We start from the raw sequence: 27,296 nt of genomic DNA on the forward strand, positions 1-27,296 counted from the left end.
TTTATAAAAAAAATTGTTGTATAAAAGGCCATTAAAAGTAACAAAAACATATCTTTAGAAATAATTTTAAGCTCGATACGATGCGAAATGCATTTCTTATCACCGTATAAAGAACAAATCTATGAAACACGATTTCATACTACAGTTAATATATTGTTATTATACTCTAGTTATCGCTTTCAATCAAGTAATCACAAATACTAAATAGTAGACAACTCTATAATTGTTATCTATAACATACTAAAGCAAACAGTATTTGCACCAACTAAGTAAACTAATCACTTCCAAAACTACTGCATGTATTAATATATTCTAATAAAAACGATAAAACTTTATATGATAGATACAGAACAAGAGGTCTTAAAACACATTATATTCCTTATTGATCTTTTATTTCAATTTACTTAAACTTTAATTACCTGGTGATTTATATGGAATAATGGGTATCTTGACATATTCCTTGGATGATTTGGCTGGAAAGAAAGAAGAGAAGGTTGTTGGGTTGATGTTGAATATAGGGGGATATTGGGGATAATAGCTTGATCACCCAAGACTCCAGCCCCCCCCCCTTCCCTCATAGACACCCTCCCTTTACAAATCAAAGTGGGGATAAATATGTCAGAGGAATCTTAGCACAACTGCTAAATAGGTTATGGATTCGTCTACAAGTATTTTTAAAAAACAAATCGCCCAGCAACAACACTGCTTTCGGGGTTTTAATGCTTGTGCATTATCATGTTAAACTAGAAATGGGTAGAATCCGTACTGCAGAACAGGTAATTGCCCCAAACTATACTCTTACAAAAGATTTGAAAATAATAATCAACTTATTATATTTTTAAAACGAAAGTGAATCAATTTTTAATGTAATTATTTACCGTACTGAGGGATAAACACGCGTTAGTATACTATTTCTAAATTAGTTTTATTAAGTAATCTTAAAATGACATGCATAACACACACTACACAAACTTGACCATAGATTAACATTTAGAATGTCACATTACGACTAACGTATTATTCGACAGACATTTCAGAACATTCTGGATTATTACCTAAGCTACTAAGAAAAAAAATACACAAGCTTTCGAAAAACCTCAGAGAAAATCCAAAATAATGTTACCTGCAAACGTAATGTTAAAGTTATGAGATTTATGGTATAAATTGTGTTAATAATCATTCGTATGATCCTGATGATGAGTAAAAATATCATTTCTGCATTATTGAACCATTTAAACAAAAATGAAAGTGTAGCGTTTTGGATGTTTTCTCTATTTCTGATTTAATCATTTTGTAAAGTGAACAATAGAAACACAATCAATAATATAATATATTAATCGTATATAGTCATTATCTTGTAATGTTTCACAAAAAGATTTTAATAAAGAATTATTGCACTTCCACCGTTAAGTTTCAATATTAGGAAAGTGAAATTAATGACAAACCGTTACCATGGTTACATTGATGTACGTTAGTTTTCAAACCTGATAGATAACTTTACACATTACTTACCATCCTGTTTCTTGTTTTTAGTTTTCTTTTTCTGTTTTTGTGGTTTCTTTCTCTCGGGTGGAGGTTTCGTTTCTGAAAGCGTGTGTGAGGTTTCAATCATGAAATACTCGTAACTGAAGCAATTATTTGTGAATTCTTTAACCTCACGGTGAAAGTAGTTATTCATCGGGAAATGATGAACTAGGTGATGTTTGATATCATGTAACTGACCCACCACCTTTAGGTTTTTCAAATTTATCGGGGGCCTCGAAACTGGGGGTAGGGGCTTTAAAAAACTACGATTTCATTGAAATTTGCATGACCATCCCACCCCCCCCCCCCACTTTCACATCGTTCCACAGCCCCTGTTAATTCTAACGGTTGAAAGGGGAATTTAAACCTTAAAGAAAAAATAAAACAAACGAACAGAACAACTGTCAACAAACAATTGAAAATTAAGACCTAATGATAAATTAATAGATATTTACCTGTAGTGGAATGTAAATTAAAGAATGACAACTAATATAATATAATATAATTCATGATAAAGCATAAAAATATTCGACATTAATTGAATTGAGATATGAAATAAACAAGCGGTATACCTTTCTTCGGCTTCGGTGGAGGAGGCGGCGTAGGGTCTCTGGGGGGTGGTACCGGGGTCGGGTCTTTGGGAGGAGGTGGTGTTGGTTCCTTTGGAGGGGGTGGGCTGGGTTTGCGTGGGGGAGGCGGTGCTCGATTACCTGAGGCTGTCATAATATTCAATTACGTATTATTAGAATTAAAGTAGAAGTAGTGGCATTATCAGAGGTCTTCAGCAGAAGCAACAGCAGCGGCAAAAGTAGTAGTAGTAGTAGTAGTAGTAGTAGTAGTAGTAGTAGTAGTAGTAGTATAGTAGTAGAAGTAGTAGTAGTACTAGTATTAGTAGTAGTAGTAGTAGTAGTAGTAGCATCATGCAGTCGTAGTCGTAGCAGTAGTATATGGTAGAAGTAGTAGTAGTAGAAGAAGTAGTAGTAGTAGTAGTATAGTAGTAGTAGTAGTAGCAGTAGTAGTAGTAGTAGCAGTAGTAGTAGTAGTAGTAGTAGTAGTAGTAGTAGTAGTAGTAGTAGTATAGTAGTAGTAGTAGTAGTAGTAGTAGTAGTAGTAGTAGTAGTAGTAGTAGTAGTAGTAGTAAGAGTAGTAGTAGTGGTCGTTGATGTCGTTGCAGTGTTGTAGCAGCTGAAGCAACATAAACATCATTAGCAGTAGGCACATGATTTTTACCAAGTGAGTGGTGAAAAAACTATGCACCTCAAAATTCGCCAATTTAACTAAAGAAAAGAAAATATTCGGGACACAAAGCTCTCATATTGTACGTCCGAAATAGAATATTCATCAAAATTACTTGATACATTTTTATGTGATAGCCGAATTACGTGCATGTTCTATGATAATTAGGATGTATAAAGTGAAAAACTATATCAAATGCCATTTTTTTTAAAAACATAATATATACCAACTTCAAATGTGAAATAGAATTTTGGCCAAATAATATATAATAAGCGGATTCAATAAAAAGCTCACCTGCTGCTACTGGCTTCGTCGGAGGCTCTTGTTTCTTGCTGTAAAAGAAAAATATGAAAAAAGACATCAAAAAACGCTCTCACAAAATGAAATTTCCAACGTATTAATAATAAGCCCATATTCCTTAATTACAAAATAGTACAATGAATTTTGAAGAAACAGAATTACAAGATGGTACATTTTAGTCCTTTAGACTCGTCTCTTTATGATAATGAATCAATTTTTTGTTGTCACAAGTTTTACAATTTTTTTGTCCACTCAATATACGTTTTCTTCTTATTTATTAATTTTAAGGAAAAAACTTTGAATACCTCATCGAATATTTCAGAATTTCAAACATGTCATACTGTTACATAATTTTGGTAAAATGACAAAATACCATGGCAACGCTATCGTTATCCATTCATTTTTGTTAATTTAAGTACATTTGATTCAGGGAAGGCATTTGTCACCAATAATGTAACACATATCTATACTTTCATGGATTTGGTGATAATCAGATCAGGACCCGGTAACATAAGAAAGGTACAATCAATATTTTACAACCAATTGTTATAATGTATACATAGACGAACGGTTAGGCATGATTATATAATTGATTGTATTTGTTTATGTTACGAAGGCTATAGATCACTTCACACTTGCAAGATTAGATTAATATTGATCACACAATGAAGATGTGATTATAAGTGCTTAATGAACCAGGAGCAATGGGAATAAGAAATTACATTTGAACGCAATTAACAGAAAGTAAAACCCAAATCCAAAATACAGGCATCTGATTGGATAAAAATGATAAGCAGTGTATATTTTCGAAATGGTATTTGGTTCCAACTCATTCTGTAGTCTGCAACGGCCCCAGTTACTATGCAAAAAAACGTGTATTAATTCATTGCATTGACTGTGCGAACACTATAGATTAAATCAGACCACACTTTTACGAAGTGCATATCACAATCCCATTCGTTTAGTAATATAACACAATCGTGCAGTGAAAAGTTGTAACACAAAAAATTGCAATAAATTGGGAAGAAATATATAAGGAATAAATGGATATAAAATAGATTAAATGAATATTTATAATTTAATACGTTGTACTTGTCATGGATGTTGAATATGAAGGTGAAGGAGACCCCAACTCCCCCCCCCCCATTCATTGAGAGTGTGTGGAATTAAATCATTTATACCTAGAAATACTGGGCTACTCTGGCGCCTAAAAGGGGTACCACTACTGCTGCTACTGCTGATACAGCACCCAAGTCTACTGTATCTCGACACTTGATTGAAGTCATTTTTGGCAGGCATGAATCATTTCTTTGTACAAAAAATAATATCGTTTTCTAAATTGTGATATGATATTTTTTATAAAATTGGGGGGGGGGTCCAAATTACAACATAAGTATTCACATTTTATATTTTTCCATATCGATTGATTGATTGCTTGGTTAGTTGGTTGACGGACTGATTTTATTTACCAAATCAGCAAAAACTACAATGGATTTTATACATCGTAGAATATGATAACATCGGTAGGCTTGAACAGGGTAACCCGCGAAAGCTCGAAAAGCTTATTTACAGAGTTAAGCCAGGCTTGTTTGTTTATTATGAATACCAACCATGATGGAAAGCTTTACTTGCTTTGTAAAGCAAACAAACAAACGGAAATATTATAACTTCTTAAGTTATACCACACATTATAATATTCATCTTCATACACCTCATCATTTCCAAGCATTTGAATTCCATGACCACATCCAAGCTTTGTACACTTTCAAACATTTCTTATGTTTGCAAATCTTAGAGCCCCTTTTATGTATAGAACATACAAATGTGGTCAGTTAGTCATTGCGATAACTATTATGTGAATAAGGCTAAGCAAAAATCACAATCACGAATGCCATGGTTACATGCATTGAATTGGTACCCATAATATGGAAAAGTTACCATAATCCTGTTTTTTTTAATGAAACATGTCTTTAGTAATGATAATTATTATTGAAAAATTATATGTCTAGCCATCCGAATCACACAGGAAGCAATGTCGCTGTTGCTAAATGTGATTCTCTAAACTAAAGCTGAAAGGTAGATATATCAAAGTTAGTCAATAAAACGACGGATGACAAACTGGCTAACAATATTGGTGAAATCAGACAGAGTGTATAATTACCTGTACAAGACGGAGCAATCATCAAATTTATCTGTCATTTCTTACAAATCTCAAATCCTTTTGAACTTACTTCACCTTAGAATACACATGCACACTGAACATAAAATCAACACAAAACGCAGTTAGTAACAACAACAAAAGTGCGTGATATATAAGATGTTTTTTTTTTTCGATCGAGAGTGATGGATTAAAATGGGCTACATTATCATGGTTATGATTAATATTCGAGTGTAGCAAAGTAGTGACAGTGCAGATGTGATGGTAAAAAGCACGACGCTTTTGTGAAATGCTATAAATTTTCATTGTTTTTGTAAAGCTTCAGCAAAAAATGATAACACATAAAGCACAACTATGCGAAAATTTGATATCTCATTGACTTTCTAATGGTGAAAGCCATAAAGGGAATGCACGTACAAAGGGGAGGTTATAATAGCAATTAGTAATATTGCTTCGGTTTTACAGGATCTGTAGTATAGGTGAAGGGATGGTGTGAGTGCGTTGCAATGCGTAAGTGGGTGCGAGCGTGTGGGTTGTGGATAACTCGGGTACATCCGATTTACTCACACTGGCCGGATTTCCTTTTTCGGTTGTTCCTTTACCACCGGTTTGGGTGTCTCCTTTACAACCGGTTTGGGTTTTTCCTTTACTATCGCTTTGGGTTTCTCCTTTTCGACCGGTTTGGGTTTCTCCTTTTCGACCGGTTTGGGTTTCTCCTTTTCGATCGGTTTCGGCTTTTCCTTTTCCGGTTTCTCCTTCCTAGGATGTTCTTCGACTTTCTTCGGTTTCTCAATGGGTTTTGGAGGCTCCGTCTTAACCGGTTCAACTTTCTTAGTTACTTCTTTCTTCGGGGGAGGGGGAGGAGGCTCCTTCTGTGGTCGCTGTTTTGGCTCCGGTTGCACTTTCTCTTTGGGTGGTTCTTTTGGTTTCGGTACTTCCTTTGGTTTAGGGGGTTCTCTAACCGGTTTTTCGACAGGTTTTGGTGCGGGTTTCGGTTTTGGTTCCGGCTTTGGCTCTCTTTGTTAGGAATGAAAGTCATACATTTGAAATAAGACATAGATCGATAGAACATGCAATTGACATGAAAAAGGAAGAAACTAAATGTGTATTTTTAAAAAAGAATAATGCTTTTGAAACGCGTTTTTAGTTGCAGAAAAAAAATATTTATAAGGTAATTAAGAGATACAACTGAGTAAAACAATGGAGTGTGATAAAGTATAATGTAGGAGTGATAAACAATAAAAAAAACTACAAGTGTAATGGTATATGAACTCAATGTATTTTTTCACAGGAAAGCATTGCATCTAATGGATGCGAAACGCATCGACGAGAGTGATTTTATGCGATTCAAACCAGAATGGTGCTTACTAAAAATATTTCACAGAAACAATTTCCAATGAATAGAAAAATAATATGGCTTAAACTTACATTGTACAATATGGACAATGATCAAGAGACTTGAAAAACAATGTATTGTTGAAAATTGAAAAAAAATAAAGGAATGCTTCTGCTCGACAACATAAATTCAATTGTGCTAAAGCATGGTTAAAGAATGGTTGCATTTACTGCACTGCCTATTATAATATAAATTCTAACTCGCGAGGAAAATACTACTTTGGAAAATGACGTAACCCATAGTAGGAAGAAGGGAAAATTAAACGAACTTATCGAAAGAACGAAGAAGGCTTTTGAAACCAAGAGATCGGAGAAATTAGATGATATTCTATATCAAAAGAAGTGTGAAAAGGAAAAACGATGGCAATTACGCATAGTCTCAGCTGAATCGTAAAACCTAAAGGAAAAAATGGAATGAAGATGAGGATTCGAAATAGTATTCAATAACTAAAAAAAATACCTTTTCTGTTGAGGAGGTTCTTTCGGCTTTTCAACGGGTTTAGGCTTTTCAATCGGCTTCGGCTTTTCGACCTGCTTCGGAGGATCGGGTTTCTTCGGAGGAGGTTCTCGCTTTTTCGGCTCGATGGGCACTGTGGGTTTCTTTCCTTTCGGTGGAGGTGGCGGCGTCGGCGGAGTCGCAGGTCTCAGTCTTTCGGGTCTTTCCGGGGGCTTCCAATCCGTTTTTGTTGTTTTCGGTTCCGTCTTCGTAAGTTCAAATTTCTTCGGCTCTTTCCATTCGGTTTCCTGTCGGGAATGCTCGATAAACTTTGTCGTCTGCTTCTCGGTTTTCTTGAGTTTGAACCCTTCGTTCTTTGGAATGTTCAGATTTCGATCTGTCGAGAAGGGGTCCTTAGATTCAATTTCTTTCTTCTCAGTCTTCTTCAACTGGAATGCTTTAGGAGCTGAAATATAAGAGTGATAGTGTTCATGATATATATCCTCCAATAACTGCGAAAACAGAATATCATTTCTCTTGCCTGACGGAAGAAAAACAGCATTAGCCTCGATGTCAACAAAATGATAAAGCATATGCTAATACTTTAACTTTAAATTTTACATATTACATTTTCACATTTTACACTACATATTTCTTATTTTATACTTTACCAATTTACAATTTAAATAACTTTTGTAATTTTGACATTTTTTTCGTTTTACATTTATACATGATTTATTTTCTTTCATGCTAAATAAAGAAATTCATTTAGAAAATATGTGTAACTTACGTTTGTAAAGATTTTTCCTTCTCTCTGCTTCCTCTTCTTTTCGCCTTGCGTCTTCTTCTAATCTTAATTGTCGTGCTTCCTCCAACTGTCTTCTTCTTTCCTCTTGGCGGCGCTCTTCTTCTTCCAAGGCTGCGACATGAAACAGATAACCAGATCGTCATTATTTCTGTTCGACGGCTTGGATCCAACTTATTTCAAATAGTACAATTGTCTGAACTGAAATCAAACTAGTTTTCTTTTTATACATTTATTAAAATGGTAGAATATGCCTTGCCTGAAATTATATTTCATATAAGGTTTTATGGTTTATTAATAATGTCATTCATCTTGTTTTGCTAGAAAATACAACATAACATGAGAAAAAGGGGATGAATAACTCATGACATTGAAAAAGATTTGACTAAATGTTTGTGACTGAGACAGGTCTTATTATGAAAGGTACATATACAAGATGGATTTAACATAGAAAACTAGTAGAATACGTTCTATCACATATCTGAGTGAGATGTATGTGGAAACATTTGGAAATTCAAGGAATTACATGAAGATGAAGGCATATCTGATATATGGGATGATATCATGGGCGAAAAACATAGTGAAATGACAAGAATTGTGGATGAACCTTCTGAGCCGATAGAGGTGCCGACCCCGGATGTCGAGCCATCTGATTCGTCTCTCAAGGTAAAGTATTCCGGCCAATAGTGTTTGAGAGCTGCGATGACGTCATGAATAATGAATAAAGATGAATCGTGGACAAAAGGATGGATGTTGGAAAGAAAGTAGAGGAGAAAACAAAATCAACACGTTATTTCAAGCTTATTGCTAGTTATACGAAATTATTTTTTCATGTTTTCCGTTATTTATTTCAGTTTTATCTTTCATCTACAATTTTTTTTTTTACAATTAGACTCGTGTCTATGATATTTAGAAATCTTAGTACAGTTAACATCATTAAATGATTTCTCCACAAATTCAATACATCATTACGATGAAATAAGCACTACGCAATAGTGGTTTATCAAAATGGCAGAAGAATAATTCAACTACACTGATGGCAACCAAAGATAATTTTAAATTTCCATAAAGCACATTATCATGATCAGTTTTTCATCACTACTCTGCTATTGTTAATTTGACAATGTATTTGTGGTTTTTATATCGGTCAAATAAATAATAAGGATAATAAAAACAATAACGGCAATAGTGATAATAATAATTTTAGAAATATAAAGCAGGGAAAAGGCTTACCTTCGCGACAAGCGTAGCAATGTCCTGATTGATGGATGTAATGAAAGAAGAAAATGAAAGATTTAAAAATTACCTATCAGAAGAAAAAACTAATGTGTTGGGATTGCTGAGCGCAAACGTAAGCTGATAATTCTTCACACCTTAACCATGTTAACAGTAACTAAATAAGATCCTGCCAAATTCTAAAATTGATAACTGGTTTCTAAGTTAGATAACTTCAATAATTATGAGGACACGTGAAAGCCGTCAACGAAAGATGGCCGTGTATGGCACCAACGGCGTAATGAGCAAAAAAAAAAATGAGCTGGCCAGATATGGCATTAAGAGATTAGGGAATCTGCGAGCGAAGCAAGCGAGGAAATTTTCAATTAAATTTTCTAATAATCTTTTTAATGATTTCTTTAATACAGGAATCTATTTATGTAATAAATTTTGAGATGATATTCAGAGAATGATATCACATTTTACCCTTTTCCTTTTCTTTCCTTTTTTTTTCTTTAGTCCAGAAAAGGTTAGGGGTTCCATTGCCCCAAGCCCCCTCCCATCATAATTATGTAGCCCGGTGTTTGGCATAACTGCATCAATTTTTTTAATGCCCATCTGTGCTTTCGTGATTTGTCACTTTTGGCCTAGAATTTCTACCTGTTCATTGCAGCCACTTAAAATACTTACGTTCATGCAAGCTGACAGCCTTTACATCTTTGGCCTTGATCTTTTCCAAGATACAAAGTGGGATCGGGAGTGGTTTCTCCCGTGGGATTGACGGGAGCGGGAGCGTTGGCTCATCCAGCTTTGCGACATTGATATAATCTAAAATCCCCCTTTCTTCCTCGTCGATCTCGGCATCGTAGTGGCTTTCGATGTCCTCATCGTCTGAAGACATGTCATCTTTGGATGGGATCGAGATGTGATTTATGACATAGGTGAGAGGAGAAAATAGAATGGATGGGATGTTGAGATGATAATGGACGCGGAAAAATAAGAGAGGAGGGGAGAATTCTTTTTTGGAAGTAATATCGAATGAAAAATATGTATCTGATGGGAAAGGAGAAGTCACATGTAGAACTGAGTAACAGAGGAGGCGATGCTTTTTTTTCTGGAGGAGAAAGTAATATGGTTTGTTTGAACATCGAAGAGTTGGAATAACTTAGTTTATTCATGGAAGAGAATCTCGATGTGTACAACATAAAATGAATAGAAGCATATGCCTGTAATGATATGTGTAGCTTTAAGAAATTTTTATCAAATAAAAAGCAAGCCGTGGTATAGATACTGGAAATGATGATACATTCTGAAATATAGGTCTACGTATTAAGAGCATGGAATGATGTGAGAAACGACATTGGCAAGAATGTACATTCAAGAGGTTGAGTAATTGTACACAACATGAAATCATACTTCATACCATGATGTATTGATTTATGAGAGTATGATGTAATACCTGATATATATGTTGAGGGTGGGGGCGAACCGCCATCTTTGGGTATGTCTCCCCTGTAAGGCTCGACAGCTTGACGTACCATGGTGTATCCGCCACCTACTCGACGTGGCTTCGTCACATGCACACTGAAAATAAATTAAAAAAAAAATCATAAAGTAAACTAGTTAGATTTTTTTTTTGGGGGGGGGGGATTTGTCAAAATAATCTGATGTTATCATTTCTACTTATTAAACCTATAAGTTAGTGGCGACATATTAAGTTACCTTACTAAGTCGAATAACCAAGAAATGTCACAATGACGACATGTAACTTTATTTAAAGTCAACTGAGCATTCGAAAGATACATTGCCAATGGAGTTTCATGTCACTTTTTAGAAGTCGACAAAGCGAGAAAAAAAAATGTCGCCATACATTTATCTTATAAAGTTAATAAGTCGACAAAAGTCGACTTAACACAGAGTGTCTCGCCACCTCATTAAGTAGATGGAACATGAAAACATCCTAACTAAATGTATATATAACTGTTTAAGAATATAAGAGATTAAGCCAAAAATGATGACCAGATGAAAGGATCAACTGGGGAGATCATCATTGTCTAGTCGCATTTTAAAAAGAACAAAGTCGTTTCTGACTATTATATGAATATGCAAATGAGTTATTCCTAGAATGATTATTAATCTAGTCCAGTCAAAACTTTAGAACGTAAGATGATACAAATATATTTATAAGAACTATACTAATATACAAGGGCCGCGGAAGCCATGTACAAAAACGTAAAAACGACCATACGATTGTAATTTTTTGCATGATCAGCCCCCCCCCCTCCCACTTTGAAAACCGTTCCGTGGCCCCTGATATACTTTACTTATATACTTAACATAACTTACTGTGGTAGTTTGCTGAGAGAACAGCCGTAGCAGACTCGGGTGGTAGCAACGTGTTGGTGGGCGGGGCCATTTTGTGGAACCAACTGCGCATGCTCGATGCCTAATCGGTCATCATCCGTGCTATTATCTGGATTGTCAAGAAAGAACAGAGGTGCCTGGGTGTGGAAGAAAAATGATATAAAAATTATTGAGTTGCATATATATATTTGAATTCATCTAAGGCTTTTCAACGCATCATGCTGTAAACAATGATGAAATGCATGTACTGTTAGGTTGTGTAATTGTCCTCTTTTTTACTAGACCCTTTGATTAAAGGTGCTTATACTTTACACAGACTTATGTTGTGATTATGGAGAAAAGGGAATATCAACTCGACTCGAATGAATTCTTTGGATATGAAATAAAAGAAATTGCGTAATCAAGTCCAGATTGCTGGCAATTGAACATGCACAACTTTTGTTACATTTACATCCCAAAACAGACCCCAGGTCACTATTCTATCTGCAAAGTATGGTGAGTTCTCATTTAATGCACCATTTAAATTGGCCGGGTAGAATTTTATCCTTATTTCCACAAAAAAGTATAAAGAGTCAACTTTATATGAGTATACTCTTTACATTCATATATACTTCCAAACAGAATATGAGATTTTCCACTCCTCTCCTATTCCTGTATAATAACACAAATGCCGCATCATGGAGCAAATAAAACAAAGAGTAATGAATTCGGTTCTTACTTTGCTATCTGGGAGATTCCCAAGCTCGGCCGTGCAACCGTAACAGAAACTAGGAGGCTGTGAACTGTCATCCCGCCGAACTGTAGGGGTGAGTTCCTTGGGATGAAGACGAGCGGTACCAATAAAAGGGAGATAGCTGGTGCTGTTCAGATCTGATGAGACCGATGTCGCACCCATCGACGACGACGCCGCCGCCGCAGACGACTCCCATCGTTTCCGCAATAGATGTGAAGGGTAGCTGGCAGATAGGTTGGCGAAGAGGCTGTTGTACAGTCTACGACATGAACGGAGACAATTTTTATTAGATAATTGAAAGACATTACTAGTAGCGGTCGATCTAGGGGGTGTCCTCATCAACAACACCTTTGTCAAGTTTTGTGTTTTATATATGTATTTTCAGAGTCATACTTCGTCATCTCAATTTCTAATAAGGTGCTTTACTCATCCTATCACAGGTCACAGTTTGCCACAAAACAAAAGGCTGGGATGGGCGGAGAATATCACATAAATGCCATTTTGTCATATAAATTGACAGAAAGGCTGTAAGAAATGTAAGGATTATAAATGCCACTCACTAAAATATGGTATGGGACGAATTTACACATCGGCACACATTATACAGTATAAAATAGAAAAACGTCTTCACTGAGATTGAGAACCACACTTCATCAATGCGTCGGAAATATGCAGCTCGATTGAGTTAGGACAAGGATAAGGGGTTTAATTTTTTTGGTTAGGAGTAGGAAATTGTGGTCATATTCTTAGTCGTTTTCATCAAGAAATTGCTAAAAGTATGAATATACCTTTCCCAACGCTCTAGTTCCTTGCGATTTTGCCAATATTCCCTTCTCTCTATGAAGGCAGCAAATGCGCGGCAGCAATACCGCTCAAGCCGAATGACATTCCTTGGTTCAGTAATATCTTCTGGTGAATTCTCTGTCATTTTCCTGTCTTCTGTCCTGTAACTCCCTTTATTTGATGTAACAGCCAAATATTCCATTCTTGATCAATTTGCTAAATCTCAACACAGTGGTAACATGCCGCAAGAAGATGACACTCCGAATTTAAATTTCTCGAAGATCGAAAAGTATTTATACGAAATGGGAAGATGTTATCATTCTGAAGATACAAACCGGTCCAATCCATGAAATCAAATTAGTCGTATCATTCCTCCAAGCAATCATTTTTATCCAGTGTCTATTTTTTTAACATGTCTCGTCACGTTCATTTCCAAAATTTGGGCAAAGCTATAGCAATCGTGAGCTTCTAAAGCATAAACCCTTAGTTCTCCCCAGAATCTTGTTGTCATGGAAATTAATCAATAAACCCTCTAACGCCTCTTGGTAATTGTCATTCACTGATGAGAACAAACGTGTATACAGAATCTTGTTTTCTTATGCATGACTAAAAATTCTACCACCTGCCGGCAGTCAGGCATCGCCGCCTGGCAAATCGATTAAGTTCTTCCATTTCTTTGAATAATTGAAAATTAAATTAAATTGGTAATTCCACAACGCGGCAGTGAAATACGGTGTTTTAACAAAACTATGCACCTGTTTTGTCAAAGGCAATTAAACAAAATGAATGACCAGCTCCCGTGACAAACGAAAATCTACTTTCAGCAACTCTTCAATCATCCATGAATGTTCCGTGTAGTTTTCTTCAGGCGGCTTTCAGAGTTTATGTCCATACGTCTTATTTTTCCAGAGATGTTTATAAACACATTATCAAATGTCAAACATGAGAGTATTCAAATGGAAATAACAAAATGTATGTTTACATTGACAGTATCATGTTCATTCCCTCCACATGTACAGTATCTGCGATGTTCTCAAAACGTTACAAAACACGTCATCAAATATCAAACATTTACAAGAAAGGGATACTGTTGAATTTGAAGTGTCATGTCTATTCCCTGCTAATTGTATATATTTCAGGATTGTTAAGTATGAACCAGCCTCTAACACAATCACTTTAGCTTGTTTTAAATTAAGATAGGATGCATTTTTTCCCGCCATGTCTGAAATGAAATACTTTAGAAGTCAGAAATTGGCTCAACGGAACACTACATTTCTCGAAACATTTCTTTCTAACCCCCCCCCACCCGCTGTGTTGAGATTTCAAAATGTATCGCATATAATTATAGTCTCTCGAAAATCTTTGTAACACAATTCACTGTATTGACAGTACGTTTTACAGATAAGTTTCTAAAAAGTCAGAGAATAAGAATTTTATTTCCTTCAACTTATTTAAAAATTTTAAAGTGCTGCGATAGTGAATTCGGGTCTATCATTCGAGCGCAAAGCGACGAAAGCAGATATTTTACGCTTTTTAATAGGCAGAAAGCCTAGAATTCCAGATAATTCGAGGCATAACTTTCATAACGATTATAAAATAATAGATTAAATCAAAATTTATAAATATGAAAATATTATCAAATTATAACTTAATTCAACTTATATACATATTCCTTGGTGAAAGATTCTACTCTGGTGTTTTTGGAATCGTTATCACGAGAAGAATTGAGGCCGCTACCCTAGTCAAGCACTGCTTATGGTAGCGGTCTCCAGCATTGTTTTGTCCACTCAACAAAGTACAACATATAATATTGCAAACTAATAATACCTATATGCATTTTTGCCAATGAATTATTATTTGTATTTATTTTTGTAAAAGGAAATGTATCACAAGTTTTGTTTTATGTTGACTTGAATTGAATTGAATGTTGTACATTATGTTTGTTAATAATTTCTATTGGAAAAATGCTGAAAGAAAATCAAATCAAACTAACATAATCTAAAACCAAGAGATCCCTATCATGACTGCATTGTTTTTTTTATATTTGAAACGAATAATATATCACCTATTTATAAAATAATAAGTGATATATACTTACGCATCAATTGGTGGAAGAATGGTCTGTCTTTCAGTATTCTTTGTGTCCTGTGCAAATGAAATATAATTGAAGGTATGAAAATAATGAAATCATACATATTAATTGTACAATGTCATAACAAGCATTCAAAATTCACAACAAACATAAACTGGAATAGGAGTAGGAATATTCTGCACAGCAATCTATCGATGTGGATCAATAATGACAATAATACCATTAAAATGTGCAGGTCTTTTTAAGGTTTAGGTTTACACCTAAAGCCGAATTTATGAACTGAAATTGTTCTTTCTTTCTCTTTCGATAATTCTCCTATTCCTTTTAACCTTGTTTCCTTCTGCTTGCATGAATGTTACATTTCTATACAAAAAAAGAAAAGATAGGAAATATTCTTTGACTATATCTACATACATACCAAATAAAACGTTTTAACCACAGGAAATTGGAATTCATAAAACGATATAGTCGGTCTACTTAATGTCCCACCAACGGCCATTTTAGGATCCCTTGTTTCTGCCTGTGGTCGTATACTTCAATTAAAAAAAAACTTTTACAACTGTCTAGTACGCTCTCTTTAGCTCCATTCATGTAAATGTATCAACTTACTTCGGACAGAGGAAAGATAAATACTGACATAAGAGTAAATCAAACTTTAAAGAGAATGAAGTCCGGCTTGAGTTGACTTAGTTTTCAATTTAAAAGCTTTTAGCAGGTTTATGCTGTTGACCAACTTCAAGAAAGAATGGAGGCGTTATTTACTTGTACACCATGCAATAATGAATTGTCGCCCTCTATCGATACATCGAAATTTCATTAGCAAGCTGCAAGAAATAATATTTGTATGGACTGCAAGCACCTGAATAATATTACACAATATATCGATATCATGTGTTATGTATGAGTCCTTTCATGTTTACCGATGAGATAATTTATGTTTGACAATCAATTTAGATATGCCATGTCAGCTAATTAATATAAGCAAATTGTGTTACTCTTCAGGGAAAGGTTATTCTCCGATCTTTGATTTAATTGTTTTATTTGTTTTGTTTTTATTTTCCTAAAAATTAAGATTAAACTCTACAAAGGGTTGCTTGAAATCGAATTTCCCTCTTGAAACATACAAAAGTATGATCGATTTATTAGTTCTTTAATGCAGTTGTTTCTAATTATTCTGTTTTTGTACTCAGTAACTCTATGTATTTATCATTCAATATATCCTATAAAGGAAGATTATTACCGATTATCACTACCGTCACCATTTGTTGATAAATTGTTTTCGGGCAACTGTAACATATCCAACATTCCAATATAACCCGGCTGTCATTTTTTGCAACATGTTCATATTTATTGTCAAATACATCAACATTGATTTGCTTGTTCATGGTCGGATGTCGGAGCTACAGATCATTATCAACGGCGGAATTTTCATTTAATCATTTTCATGCTCTGCTCTTTGTTTGCATAACCATGAAGCGTGTTAGTGCTTATTGATTGCTTTACAGAGGACTACCCACATGAAAGCCATGTGTTTAATGATTTGACTTACAATTTATATAAGTTTACTTAATATTTTACTCCTCGTCATGAATAATATCATAACTGATCATCGTTTTGTGGTTATTTTCGTTAATGATGACGGTTTTGAGACGTGTACCACATGCGCCTAATGATATTTTTATGGTAGGGCAGCCTGTTTCTAAGAAAGATTGATGAATCATTAATTTCAACGGGTAAGTCTAGATTTGAATTAGAAAGCTTTGCCCTCAAAATTATACTCCGTCTGAGACTTTTTAATACGAAAACGAAATAGAAAATATAATATTTTTCATTGTAGAGCGTGACGTACCTTCAGTTCATTGATACCAAATGAATTCTGGAATTATAGGCCTATGCTTATAAACGTTATTTAGTAATATGACTTATAAAATTTCCCTTGAAAGTTATTCAACGCTTGAAACAACCTGATCAATTTGGCAATATTCGGGCGTGTTTGTAAACAGAGCGTTCGAATCACTGAGACCATGGAGCTCATAACTCTGTGCCGATACCAAACCCTTGATCTGCAATGCACAGGTCAGTAGACCAAAGCGAACGCACCGAGAAACGACACCACTCTGGTTGCTAAGGAGACCGCGACGCTTGGCGTTCCGCCCCCTTGGTTCACAACGTGGATTTTAGTGTGGTATAGTAAATACTGCATGAAGCGGATGCGACGTTTAACTGTCATATAAAACCACCAAGATGGGAGACTTGCTTGACCTGCGGATTAGGAGAACATTCCATCCTATTGAGTCAATTTAAATTCTAGGTTTTCACCAGTCACGTTCATATGAGAAGAGTCCATGACCTCTACAAGTTGACAAAGCAAGCCGGTTTCGGATAACATTTTAGGCCTATATATACTATACCAAACCCAACACTAAAATATCATCGTCATGGCCATACGACTCGTGCTGTTCGTGTATGAAACTTTCAATAAGAAAGTTTAAGAGGAAATAGCATTTAAAAATATTTGCTACAAAATCAATGAAAGACAATATAAGTCCAGTCTTATTTCCTTCAAATTTGCATTAAACAGTCTTTCATTGATTTTGTAGCAAATATTTTTTAAAAATGATATTTCCTCTTAAACTTTCGTATTGACATGTAATGATTATAATGGTATAGGGGGTATAAGATTTGAAAGAACGATAAACAAATTAACTTAACTGGACCTTTCTTGCTCACTGGACCTTTTTCAAACAGACCATGTTCACGAATCGACAACAACTTAGGCCTTCATGAAAAAAAGCAAAATGATAATATGACAGCAAACTTCCAGCATAAATCTAAACAGATAACAGAATCAAACTAAGACACAGGACTCAGTCTTCCCAATTCATGTTCTGTCGTTGGATGATACACAGCAAAAACTGCGGTGTTAACCGGTGTACATAGAGGACCACACCAGTTATTTTACACCGGTGTTAAATTGGTGGTGTTAGTTTTACACCTATAGGTGTTATTACAACACCTTTGTTGTTACATTTACACTCTTTAGTGTTATGTTTAATCTCTAGGTGTAACTTTGACACCTCAGGGTGTGATCCTCTATTAACACCAATTGGTGTCAGTTTTAACACCGCAGTTTTTACAGTGTATATTATTTATCGATCTTCCCTTTTCCAAACAATGATTTCAAAACACTCTACATTGTTTTCATTTTCTTTCCAATAAGATTGGTTAGTTAAATCTTTGATAATTCATTATCATATGTGTAAAATTAGCTCTTTGTTGGAATTACAACATCACTGGATATTACTGTGTTCATTACAAAAAATGATTCACAAAATATTACTTGTCACTTCCAAATATTTCACTATAAATTTCACGTTTCAGTATTTCTTAAAATGAAGAATATCATAAATTCTTATTGTAAATAATTGATTTAGAACAGTCGGAGGGCAATGACTAACCTAACCTTGTTTACGATTAATTGACTATTTTGTTCGCTCTCGATCGTGACCTCAAAACGATTTTATTGCGTGGATAAAACCACAATCACATTGTCAGTCTCCATTCAATTAAACATTAATTGCCGCAAACCTCTAAGATGAGTACAAAAGAAAACGATCAAGATTAAAAAGTAATTACGAAAGCAAGGTTCTACTGACCTAATAGGAGAATAATTAAAAGTATGAAAGGTATCACACAGATTCGGTATTAATCAGGTATACGGACAGTGTTGTTTTCAGTAATAATTAGTCGTGATTAGATATTCTAGAATAATTAGCCCTATAAATAGATCAAGTTAACCCTGAATGTACACAATGCAGCCTTTGAATCTGGGCTAGCAATTAGAATTAGAGAACAATGATTATGTAATGTTAAAATACCACCTCAAAGAATAATTTTCAACCATGTCACAATCACCTTCACTGTTTTCTCTTTCTTTTCTTTAGAAAAAATCTCAATTTAACTATTTTTCTTTTTAATTCATCATTTCCTATGTCACATGCCCAGGAGGGCCATGCATGCACGTTCCACTTGAATCTTTCAATCAAGAGTTCTTGATCCATTTTGTATGGGCTTTAATAATGACTAGACAACAAGGATAATCCATTGACACCACCATGCTAACATTGGCTAATTGCGGTTGGATTTCCTCCTACATGACCGTATCTTGGATCAATATCATCCATGTTTTGCATGTTACCCGATAATAATCGAATGATGATCATTGTTTTGTAAGATACCGCAGTGGCAAATTGCCCCGAGGCTCTCATAAATTGGTGAAGTGATGGGATCGATCGTTCGTTGAAAAGCGAAGGTGGAAAGTTGTATTGAATCGGTGCTAAGGAACATTTCGATGACAAGTTCTTTATTGATTAAAATGGAGGGAGGATGGGAACATAGTGGAAAGGTGGAAAGAAAAACAAGTAGAGGAATGTGGGTTATGGATTATGACAACTATATAGGTGTCACACCTGTAATTATTTCCCCGTGGACACGCGTGTTAAAATAGATCATAATCTATAAAAATCTAAAATCTTAAAATAGTTCAGAAATCATACGAAATAAGGAACGAATTAAGCATATAAGAAGACACATTTTTACTAAATTTATATCAGAAGATATGAAATATAATTTATATAACATTTCATTATCTGACCATCAAAATGTATGTTCAATAATAATATATAATGTTTACCGCTGTATGTTGACCGCTTCATTTTGGAAATAAATCTTGTGACGAGATCTCATCCATAACCAAACAAAATTAATTTCATAGCTCCGTTTCTCCCCCCAGTCAGATATTTCACTCTCATTTGGGAAAAGGGGTTGCCATTCCTTATAGAATCAGTGCAGGAACATTCCTGGTATCAGTATATCAAATTTCAAATCTTGGGAATGGGATGGAACGAATGAATATTTTTGCCTTCTTGTTATGTTGTTGCAACTAGAAGTGTTAAACAAATCGATTGAGAAATATACAGAAAAAATTTAAGTGTATACTTGTGTATAAAGGATAGAAAACTGCAATGAAAGAACAGTGGGAAACGTTATAGCTTAATTGGTATTACTATACTTTTACATCAGATCTTTGCAAAACAATGTACATTGCACACTGCTATGTCGATATAGAAGTAGGCCTAGTTATTCCGATTTTACCTTAAATAGACGTTAAAACCGTTCAAAGTAATAAAATATCATGGGGATAAATATAACAAAGTTATCATTACTTTTGGTTTGATAAAGAAACTTTCTATCGACTATACGCTCACAGCCCCAACTCCAACCCCCCCCCCCTCACTCTGGACTCCAGTTGAGGCAGCGTACAAAGACAGCGAACCTCCCCCCCCCAAAAAAAAAAAAATCGAAGTAAATGTGGGAATATGGAAACAGATTTTAATAAACACAATGGTAATACAATTGTTATGGAAAATGTTTACTAAATATTGTTTTAGATTGTAGCATTGCAATGAAAAGATAAACACGCGGTTTTTTAAAGACAAATACTGATATTGGCTACGGTTTTAATACATATCATTGAATGATCTTGGTTGGTAAGGAGAAATAAATCGATGAGAGCAAAACATTTGATTAATTCAGGCATATTTTTCTGGCTCTGACTAATAATTTCTACAAAAACTCGGCAGTCAGAGAAACATGTACCACATGTACCACATGAAAAACAAGAAAAAGTGTACTGTTATCTAGGCGATTTCGTCGTTTTTATAAGGTTACCACGACGCATAGAGCGTATAGATTAGACACCATTAATGTCTCAGACAAATTTATTAATTATTAATCAAATTGATAATGATCTTGTTTATCCAAACTACAAATCATGTTGGGAATAATGTAATTGTAATGAAAGATAAACAAATATCATATCACTATTAAACCTGAATTATAGAGAATCAAAGTATAACATTATTTGTTCAGACGTGATAAACGTCGGTGTTTTTTTATTTGTTTGTTTTGCTTTTAGTGTTTGCATTTCTTTTTCTTGGCGGCATTTCTGCATTCAATAATAGAACAAATTATATACATGAATTGATTCATGAAATACACAATATAATCTTGAACATAAAGGAATCATAACAATGATATTTTAAAGTAAAAAAAAAATATAGTTAGTGTACTGCTATATCGTGAGGCGTCAAGCTTGAAATCAATGGCGTCCTTATCGGTGGTTTGTTGTCATGGAGATGGCCAGGGTGTATAATCTTCTTATCTCATTTGTGTTATTTGTGTTCAAATAGTGAGGCTCGTTTAGATAAACTATATTTGCCTACAAGTTCTCAAAAATTATCCAATTGTTTCCCTTTCCCAATGGGGCATATATAAGCCAGCGTAATGATCGGAATATAACTAAGTACACACAAAAAAAAATTGCACATTGCAAATGCAATGTTCAATCATTTTTTTAAAAGAAAAATTGAAATGTGGTAGGAAAGCTCACTTGCCTGTTGTATCATTGAAAAGAATCATCCAACTTGTTTCCGAATACTGATGTGGTATAATTCCACATTCTAATGATTTTTCACGTATTAGCCTGATAAAAAGTTGAATCCGTTTTTTCTACATCACATACAGGACGTCTGCACATAACAATACCATAAATATGCTACACTGTCAGCACGGTGGCTACATTATTGTATAAATAGTAATACTTTGTAAACTCCTTGACGATGAAAACATCACGGATGGGGGGTACATGTGAATAAGGAGAAAAAGAGACCTAATCTTTAAAGTACACTAAATGAACAAAAAATGAACAAAGATTCTACATTGGAGAGTTCTTGAGAATTACCAATCTATTGATACAAGTGCATTGAGAAGCCAGACTTATGAATAGAAAAAGGGCGTCATGATGGGTGATAGCTAGATCGAATCATTGGGTGAATCGGATTGTAAAGTCGTAGAAAGTATTGTGAGATTACAAAGGGGTCGGCCCTGGAAACCATAAAAAATAGCAAACAGAGGGAAAATAGAAGCCCTGTGAATATTTTCTGGAGAAACTGAAAGACATAAAACCCATACGGGGCTCATAACTTCCCAAATCAGAACAATTTTCTCGATGTCATTAGTGAAATGGGGCGTTTCATGATGAATACGTGCAGAGGGAATATATAACTACCTCTTTTGATGGGTGTACTTTTAAAACTCTAATTTATCATTAAAATGTAGTTGAAGTGGTTGAAATATATAGAATACCATCCAATATACATGATACTGGATCCTTCAGCCTATATTCATTTATGTCTAGTAAGTCTAAGGGGTAATCTCCCCATTATGTTAGTATTACTAATGCTTTGTTTTTTCAAATCAAAGTTTAGATGAAGGAAATGTGAACATTTAATTTTTATTTAAAAAGAGTAAGAGCAACTTAGTATTTTATGATATAAATCAAGCACTCTTGATTTATTTTCAATGTTTAGCCACTTGCCTTATACGGTATCTCTATCAGATATCATACTATCTAATTTGAAAATTAATCTGTTTTGTTGTTTATTCCGTTTCACGACAAATATCGACTGTGAAATCAATAGAATCTAAAAGAAAAGCAGCCCCACTCTGAACTTATAAAACTCTCTCTCCATCACTAAACATCTTTAAATCTTGATTAAAAACATAAATGTTCAGTTAAGAAATTTACTAAAACTGAAGATTTAGCTGTTACCAAGTGCAGCAGAATTTAACAAGCTGTGCTGTATACAAATTTTCGATCCTGAACTAATGTTACACTGATGTGAACATAATGAAATAATAAAAATAACCCCAATCGTTTGGCTTTACACAGAGCACAGCACGGCAGGTGAAACATACCTGGCCAAAATGATATGCAAATGATTTTGGCTTGTTAAAGAAACTATAAATTTTATATAGGGGCTGGTAATTAATCATAAAATAAAATACTATAGAGATGGATGTTCGGCTGTTCGCCATCAAATTTCCTTTCTCATCGACATTGTGTATGTACATACATGTATATAATCTATTGATAATGAACTAATCATATTACTTTGTAGTCTACACGGATTACCTTTACTGAGCGGACATCGGGAGGGGGAGGGGGAACACGGAAAGTGCCCATAGCCTAGGGAAGTGCGGGAGCTGGGGCACCCCAAGGTGGGGAGGGGGTGCGTGTATTATTCGTATAGGCAGTATCCCTGGGAATGATGCTAAAGAGCATACATTTAATCAAAATTACCTTTATTTGTAGCGAACCAACCCTCTTTATTTTTGTTTGTCAAATTTGCTTCCAGACAAAAATCACCTATATTTTGTACCTGTTTTTTTTCTTATCGAATTAAAACCAGCACCCCCCCTTGAAAAAAATTGTTACCAGGGCTTTAAAAGTGCCCCGGAAGTTTTTGAATATATACCATTGATATTTTACCATGTTTCTTGAAACCTAAAACTTGTATATTATTTCATGATTGTAAGGTCTGCCTTTAAAAAATGGTCTTGTTTAGTGTCTTTCGATTTATCGGATACTGACCGTCTCCACCATCCTCCACGTAATTGTTAGAAAATAAATGATAGTGATGGTAATGATGACGATCATTATGGTAGAAGAAGAAGAAAAAGGAAGGAGTAGGAGGAAGAAGAAGAAGGAGGAGGAAGAAGAGAGGAAAAAGAATAATAATAATAATAAGAAGATGATGATGATGATGATGATGTTGATGAAAAAGAAGAAGAAGTAGGATGAGGGAAAAGAAGAAGAAGAGGAATATAAGTGAAGATGGAAATGTGATTGCAGAAACGAATTAAATTATTTTTTAATCAATTAGATCCATGATAAATCCGTCCATAATGTTTAATAAGACAAATAGGCAATGGAATCCTTGGCAGGGGGTATATTTCACCCCTGCATGATCACCAATTTATGCTAAAGATCAAAAGCTTTGATTTATTATGTACCACGTTGGGGGTAAATGGTTTTATTGATCATGTTGTTATTTAGAAAAATCAATCATGCGCATTGAGTTTTAAGAGACTATGGCTAGTTGTTTGTAGACTGTGACATAATCAAATTTAGATCCACATTTTTACACGATATTAATGACTTATCATGTATTTTAACTTTATAAACATGGCTCAAGAAAGTGTGGGTGCTGGAACACCCTAAGATTTTCTAGGGTGCTTCGTATGGTATAAACCAAAGGCAGCACCTCCTGGAAATCAGAATGGTATGCTAAAAAGCAAAAATTTGCCCGAAATCACCTTCATTTTGAAGAGAACCCCCCTCTCTTTTTTTGGGGGGAGGGGGACTTGTGATCCCCCCCCCAAAAAAAATAGCAACCTTCCCTCTAAAGAAATTGTTCTCAGGCCCCTGCTTATTATCCATTTACAATGTTACAGAATTAATTTATAAAGATTTAACACTTATTCAATATCTTTAGATCACGGTTATAAGAAATAAAAACCATTTCTTTTCCTATGAAATATTCTCTCTATGATAGCCTGGAAAATATGTTGGCAATCAATTAAAAACAATACATGATTTACTCTGCGGATACAAGAACGTAACGTCTGGAAAAAGAATAACATATTATAATTTCTTTAACTGGGCGTTGTGGCGTGCGCCTGTAATCCAAGCTGTGGGGAAGTTACAGATTGATGCAGAGGTTCGAGCCCTGGTCACGTCTTTCGGATGGTGACGTTAAAGGCCGGTCCCAGACGTAAATAATCATATCTGATTGATACACGTCTGACAAAACTCAAATACACACACACACACACACTTTTCAACGTGATTGTTTTACATTGTAGGAAAACAAATGTGCGCATTGGTAACATTATACGTGTGTATAAGATGTTTTTGAAATATAACTCACGGACTCAAAAAAAAATCATTTGCACACTGAGTCCACACAATCATATCAGTTTACTTTAACATGAAGTCTTCCCATGAGGCCGAGGGTTTCCCCCTCATTATTCCGACATTTGTCCGAACAAATGTTTTATGGCTCCTTCGTCCATGTAGGCATTACATTAAAAAAATGATTCGATCATATGACGTATCTAAATAACGTATTTTCTTTCGTGAAATATTATGAAACGTTACACCTTGATTACGTTAATGTGAAAACTGTGAACGAGGGACTCTCCCTCACCCTTACGACTTTACAAACGACTGCATGTAAGGAACGTTTTTTCTTTCCTTTCCTTTTCTTTCTTTCTTTCTTTCTTTCTTTCTTTCGTTTGCCGATGGAATATATTATTCTTTAAATCATTGATAAATACTTGGCTGCATGGAAAAAAGTGATCAAAGATGAAGAACCAATTATAACGCATTTTAGTTCTAGTATTCAATGATATTGTGCTAATTCCTCTATTTGGTCTCGAATGAAAGTTATTATAATCATCATATTTTCATTCTTTTTCGAACTCTTACCAACTGTAGTTAAAGAGATATTATGTGTTTAAAATGATACTGTTTTATGACGGGATCATCAGATATGGGGAAACCACTCCGAAGTACCAAAAAAGACGATATTAACGCGTTGACATTAACTGTCATTATGTTCTAAATGCTAGATTCAAACATTCAATACTTCAAATTAATTTGCCTACTTTTCAAAATGTTTGAATAAAATGATGATGCAGATTTTTTAATTTTGTTTGTTCCATTTTTAAATTATTCATATAGCATTGAAGAAAAATAATGAACAATTTTTTTTACATCGAAAAAAATAAAAACTTACAGATTTAGCTCTTGGGAATGTTTCGCTTCTTTTTCTTCGTTCTTTCCTGTTTCGTTTGGCCTCCAGGTAACCCCCTGTAAGAGAAGCCACAGGACCAGTTCTTGTATAGTCAGGTCGGGCTGGCAGAGGTGCATGGGGCAACCTCCATTCCTCGGGATACTCGGGCCAGTTGCCCTTGGCAAGTCGAGCTCTGGCTCTGGCAATGGCCTTTTGGTAGGTGTTGTCTAACCAAGAAGCTTTGATCCGCTTCGTCACAAAATGGATCGACTGCTTCTGTCCTTTATTTTTGCCAGATTTTGAATCTTGGATATGATCGTCCTCTTTGAAGGAAACGACGAGAGGATTCCGGCGCTCGACGTCCGACTCAACGCCGTCGCCGGCATCATCCTCAATCCCATGGTCGTGGACGCTGTCAACGATCACAGGAGTTTCGTCCAATGTGATGACAGTTCCATCATCTCGGGTGTTCAACTTGAGGACACTCTTGTTCTTAGAAGCTCTTGATGCTACAGAAGTGATCTCTGAAGCCACTGCAATCGGGTCCACAGAGCTGTAATCGTCGGCCGAAAACCCGCTATCGCTCTCATAATTTCGCTCGTGGTATGCTACGAGTTGGCTCGTGGAAGGATTGAGCAACGCCATATCTCTCCCCGACAAAATCCTCCACAAAATTATTTCTTCTGAAACTGTCCTACATCTCGCCAATCTTTACCCGTTCTCCATCGTAAATAATACCTCTGTGTCAAAAATATCGAATTATGATTTAAGCAAAATGCCGGCTGCTTATATTATTCTCTCCACTACTTTGCGACGGTCGGTGAACAGTTTGCAAACACGGTGTATAAAACACTGGATTGTCCCCATGGAAGTTTTTCACAATAGGCCTCCTAATCGTCATAGGCCGATTGACATACTCTATTGAATACCTCATTGTGTTCCTTTGCTTACGTTATCATTGATCTTTGCCCGGACTCTTCACTGGAGCTTGGAGTCTGAGAAATGGCGGAGACTGGTGAGCTATCATTTCTCATCCAATAAACATATCTTCGTTATAATACCCGTTATCCGTCCATATATCTGTGGCACATGACTACAATCATAACATATATATTAATATTTCTTCTTTAAATTACTATTATCATTCCACATGATCGTGGAACATGGCTAAACTTATATTTCTCACACCATGAGCATATCGTTTAATATATGTGCATGTACATCCTGCAATATCTCTGGCACATATATGATCCTCGTAACTACAATATTATTTTTAAAAACATCGTTATATCAACGACCCGTGAAATAAATACACTTATGCCCGTATTATGCACACTTATTTCCGTTTAATTGTTAGTTTTAGGATATATTATTCAGCATGTTCATGGAAAAGTCTGTATTATAGAAACTTATAAATCGCTCTTTACCTTGAACACCACTTAACCCCCCGTTCAGCCCCCCTTTTTTATCATAGTTTATTCCTCATCATTATCATGATGATAATGATGATGATGTTATTTGTGATGATGATGATAATGATGATGATTATAATCAT

At 35.0% G+C, this 27,296-nt stretch overlaps 2 protein-coding genes across 5 annotated transcripts; both read right to left on the reverse strand.

Annotated features, from left to right (window-relative positions):
• Positions 1 to 122: 122 nt before the first annotated feature.
• LOC121420906 (chitin-binding lectin 1-like) lies at positions 123 to 2,360 on the reverse strand. The gene is made up of 3 exons (XM_041615487.1): positions 2,097 to 2,360; positions 1,513 to 1,584; positions 123 to 473 (listed from the first exon to the last, which is right to left on the reverse strand). The coding sequence occupies exons 1-3, from the start codon at positions 2,245 to 2,247 to the stop codon at positions 412 to 414; spliced, it is 285 nt and encodes a 94-aa protein (XP_041471421.1). The 5' UTR covers positions 2,248 to 2,360; the 3' UTR covers positions 123 to 411.
• A 527-nt stretch (positions 2,361 to 2,887) lies between these two features.
• Positions 2,888 to 26,728, reverse strand: LOC121420922 (pollen-specific leucine-rich repeat extensin-like protein 1). Of its 4 annotated transcripts, XM_041615488.1 has the most exons (12): positions 25,745 to 26,723; positions 15,048 to 15,094; positions 12,152 to 12,425; positions 11,416 to 11,570; positions 10,529 to 10,653; positions 9,760 to 9,975; positions 9,088 to 9,111; positions 8,462 to 8,551; positions 7,840 to 7,968; positions 7,074 to 7,515; positions 5,786 to 6,235; positions 2,888 to 3,092 (listed from the first exon to the last, which is right to left on the reverse strand). In XM_041615488.1, exons 1-12 carry the CDS (start codon positions 26,384 to 26,386, stop codon positions 2,903 to 2,905), a joined length of 2,784 nt encoding a protein of 927 aa, XP_041471422.1. In that variant the 5' UTR covers positions 26,387 to 26,723; the 3' UTR covers positions 2,888 to 2,902. The 4 variants fall into 4 exon arrangements, with proteins under 4 accessions (XP_041471422.1, XP_041471432.1, XP_041471440.1 ...); XM_041615498.1 differs by lacking the exon at positions 5,786 to 6,235 and having other exon boundaries at positions 25,745 to 26,720; XM_041615506.1 differs by lacking the exons at positions 15,048 to 15,094; positions 25,745 to 26,723 and adding an exon at positions 12,955 to 13,109.
• Positions 26,729 to 27,296: the final 568 nt, after the last annotated feature.

This window comes from Lytechinus variegatus, chromosome 1 (genome assembly GCF_018143015.1).
Source record: "Lytechinus variegatus isolate NC3 chromosome 1, Lvar_3.0, whole genome shotgun sequence".
Classification (NCBI taxonomy): domain Eukaryota; kingdom Metazoa; phylum Echinodermata; class Echinoidea; order Temnopleuroida; family Toxopneustidae; genus Lytechinus; species Lytechinus variegatus.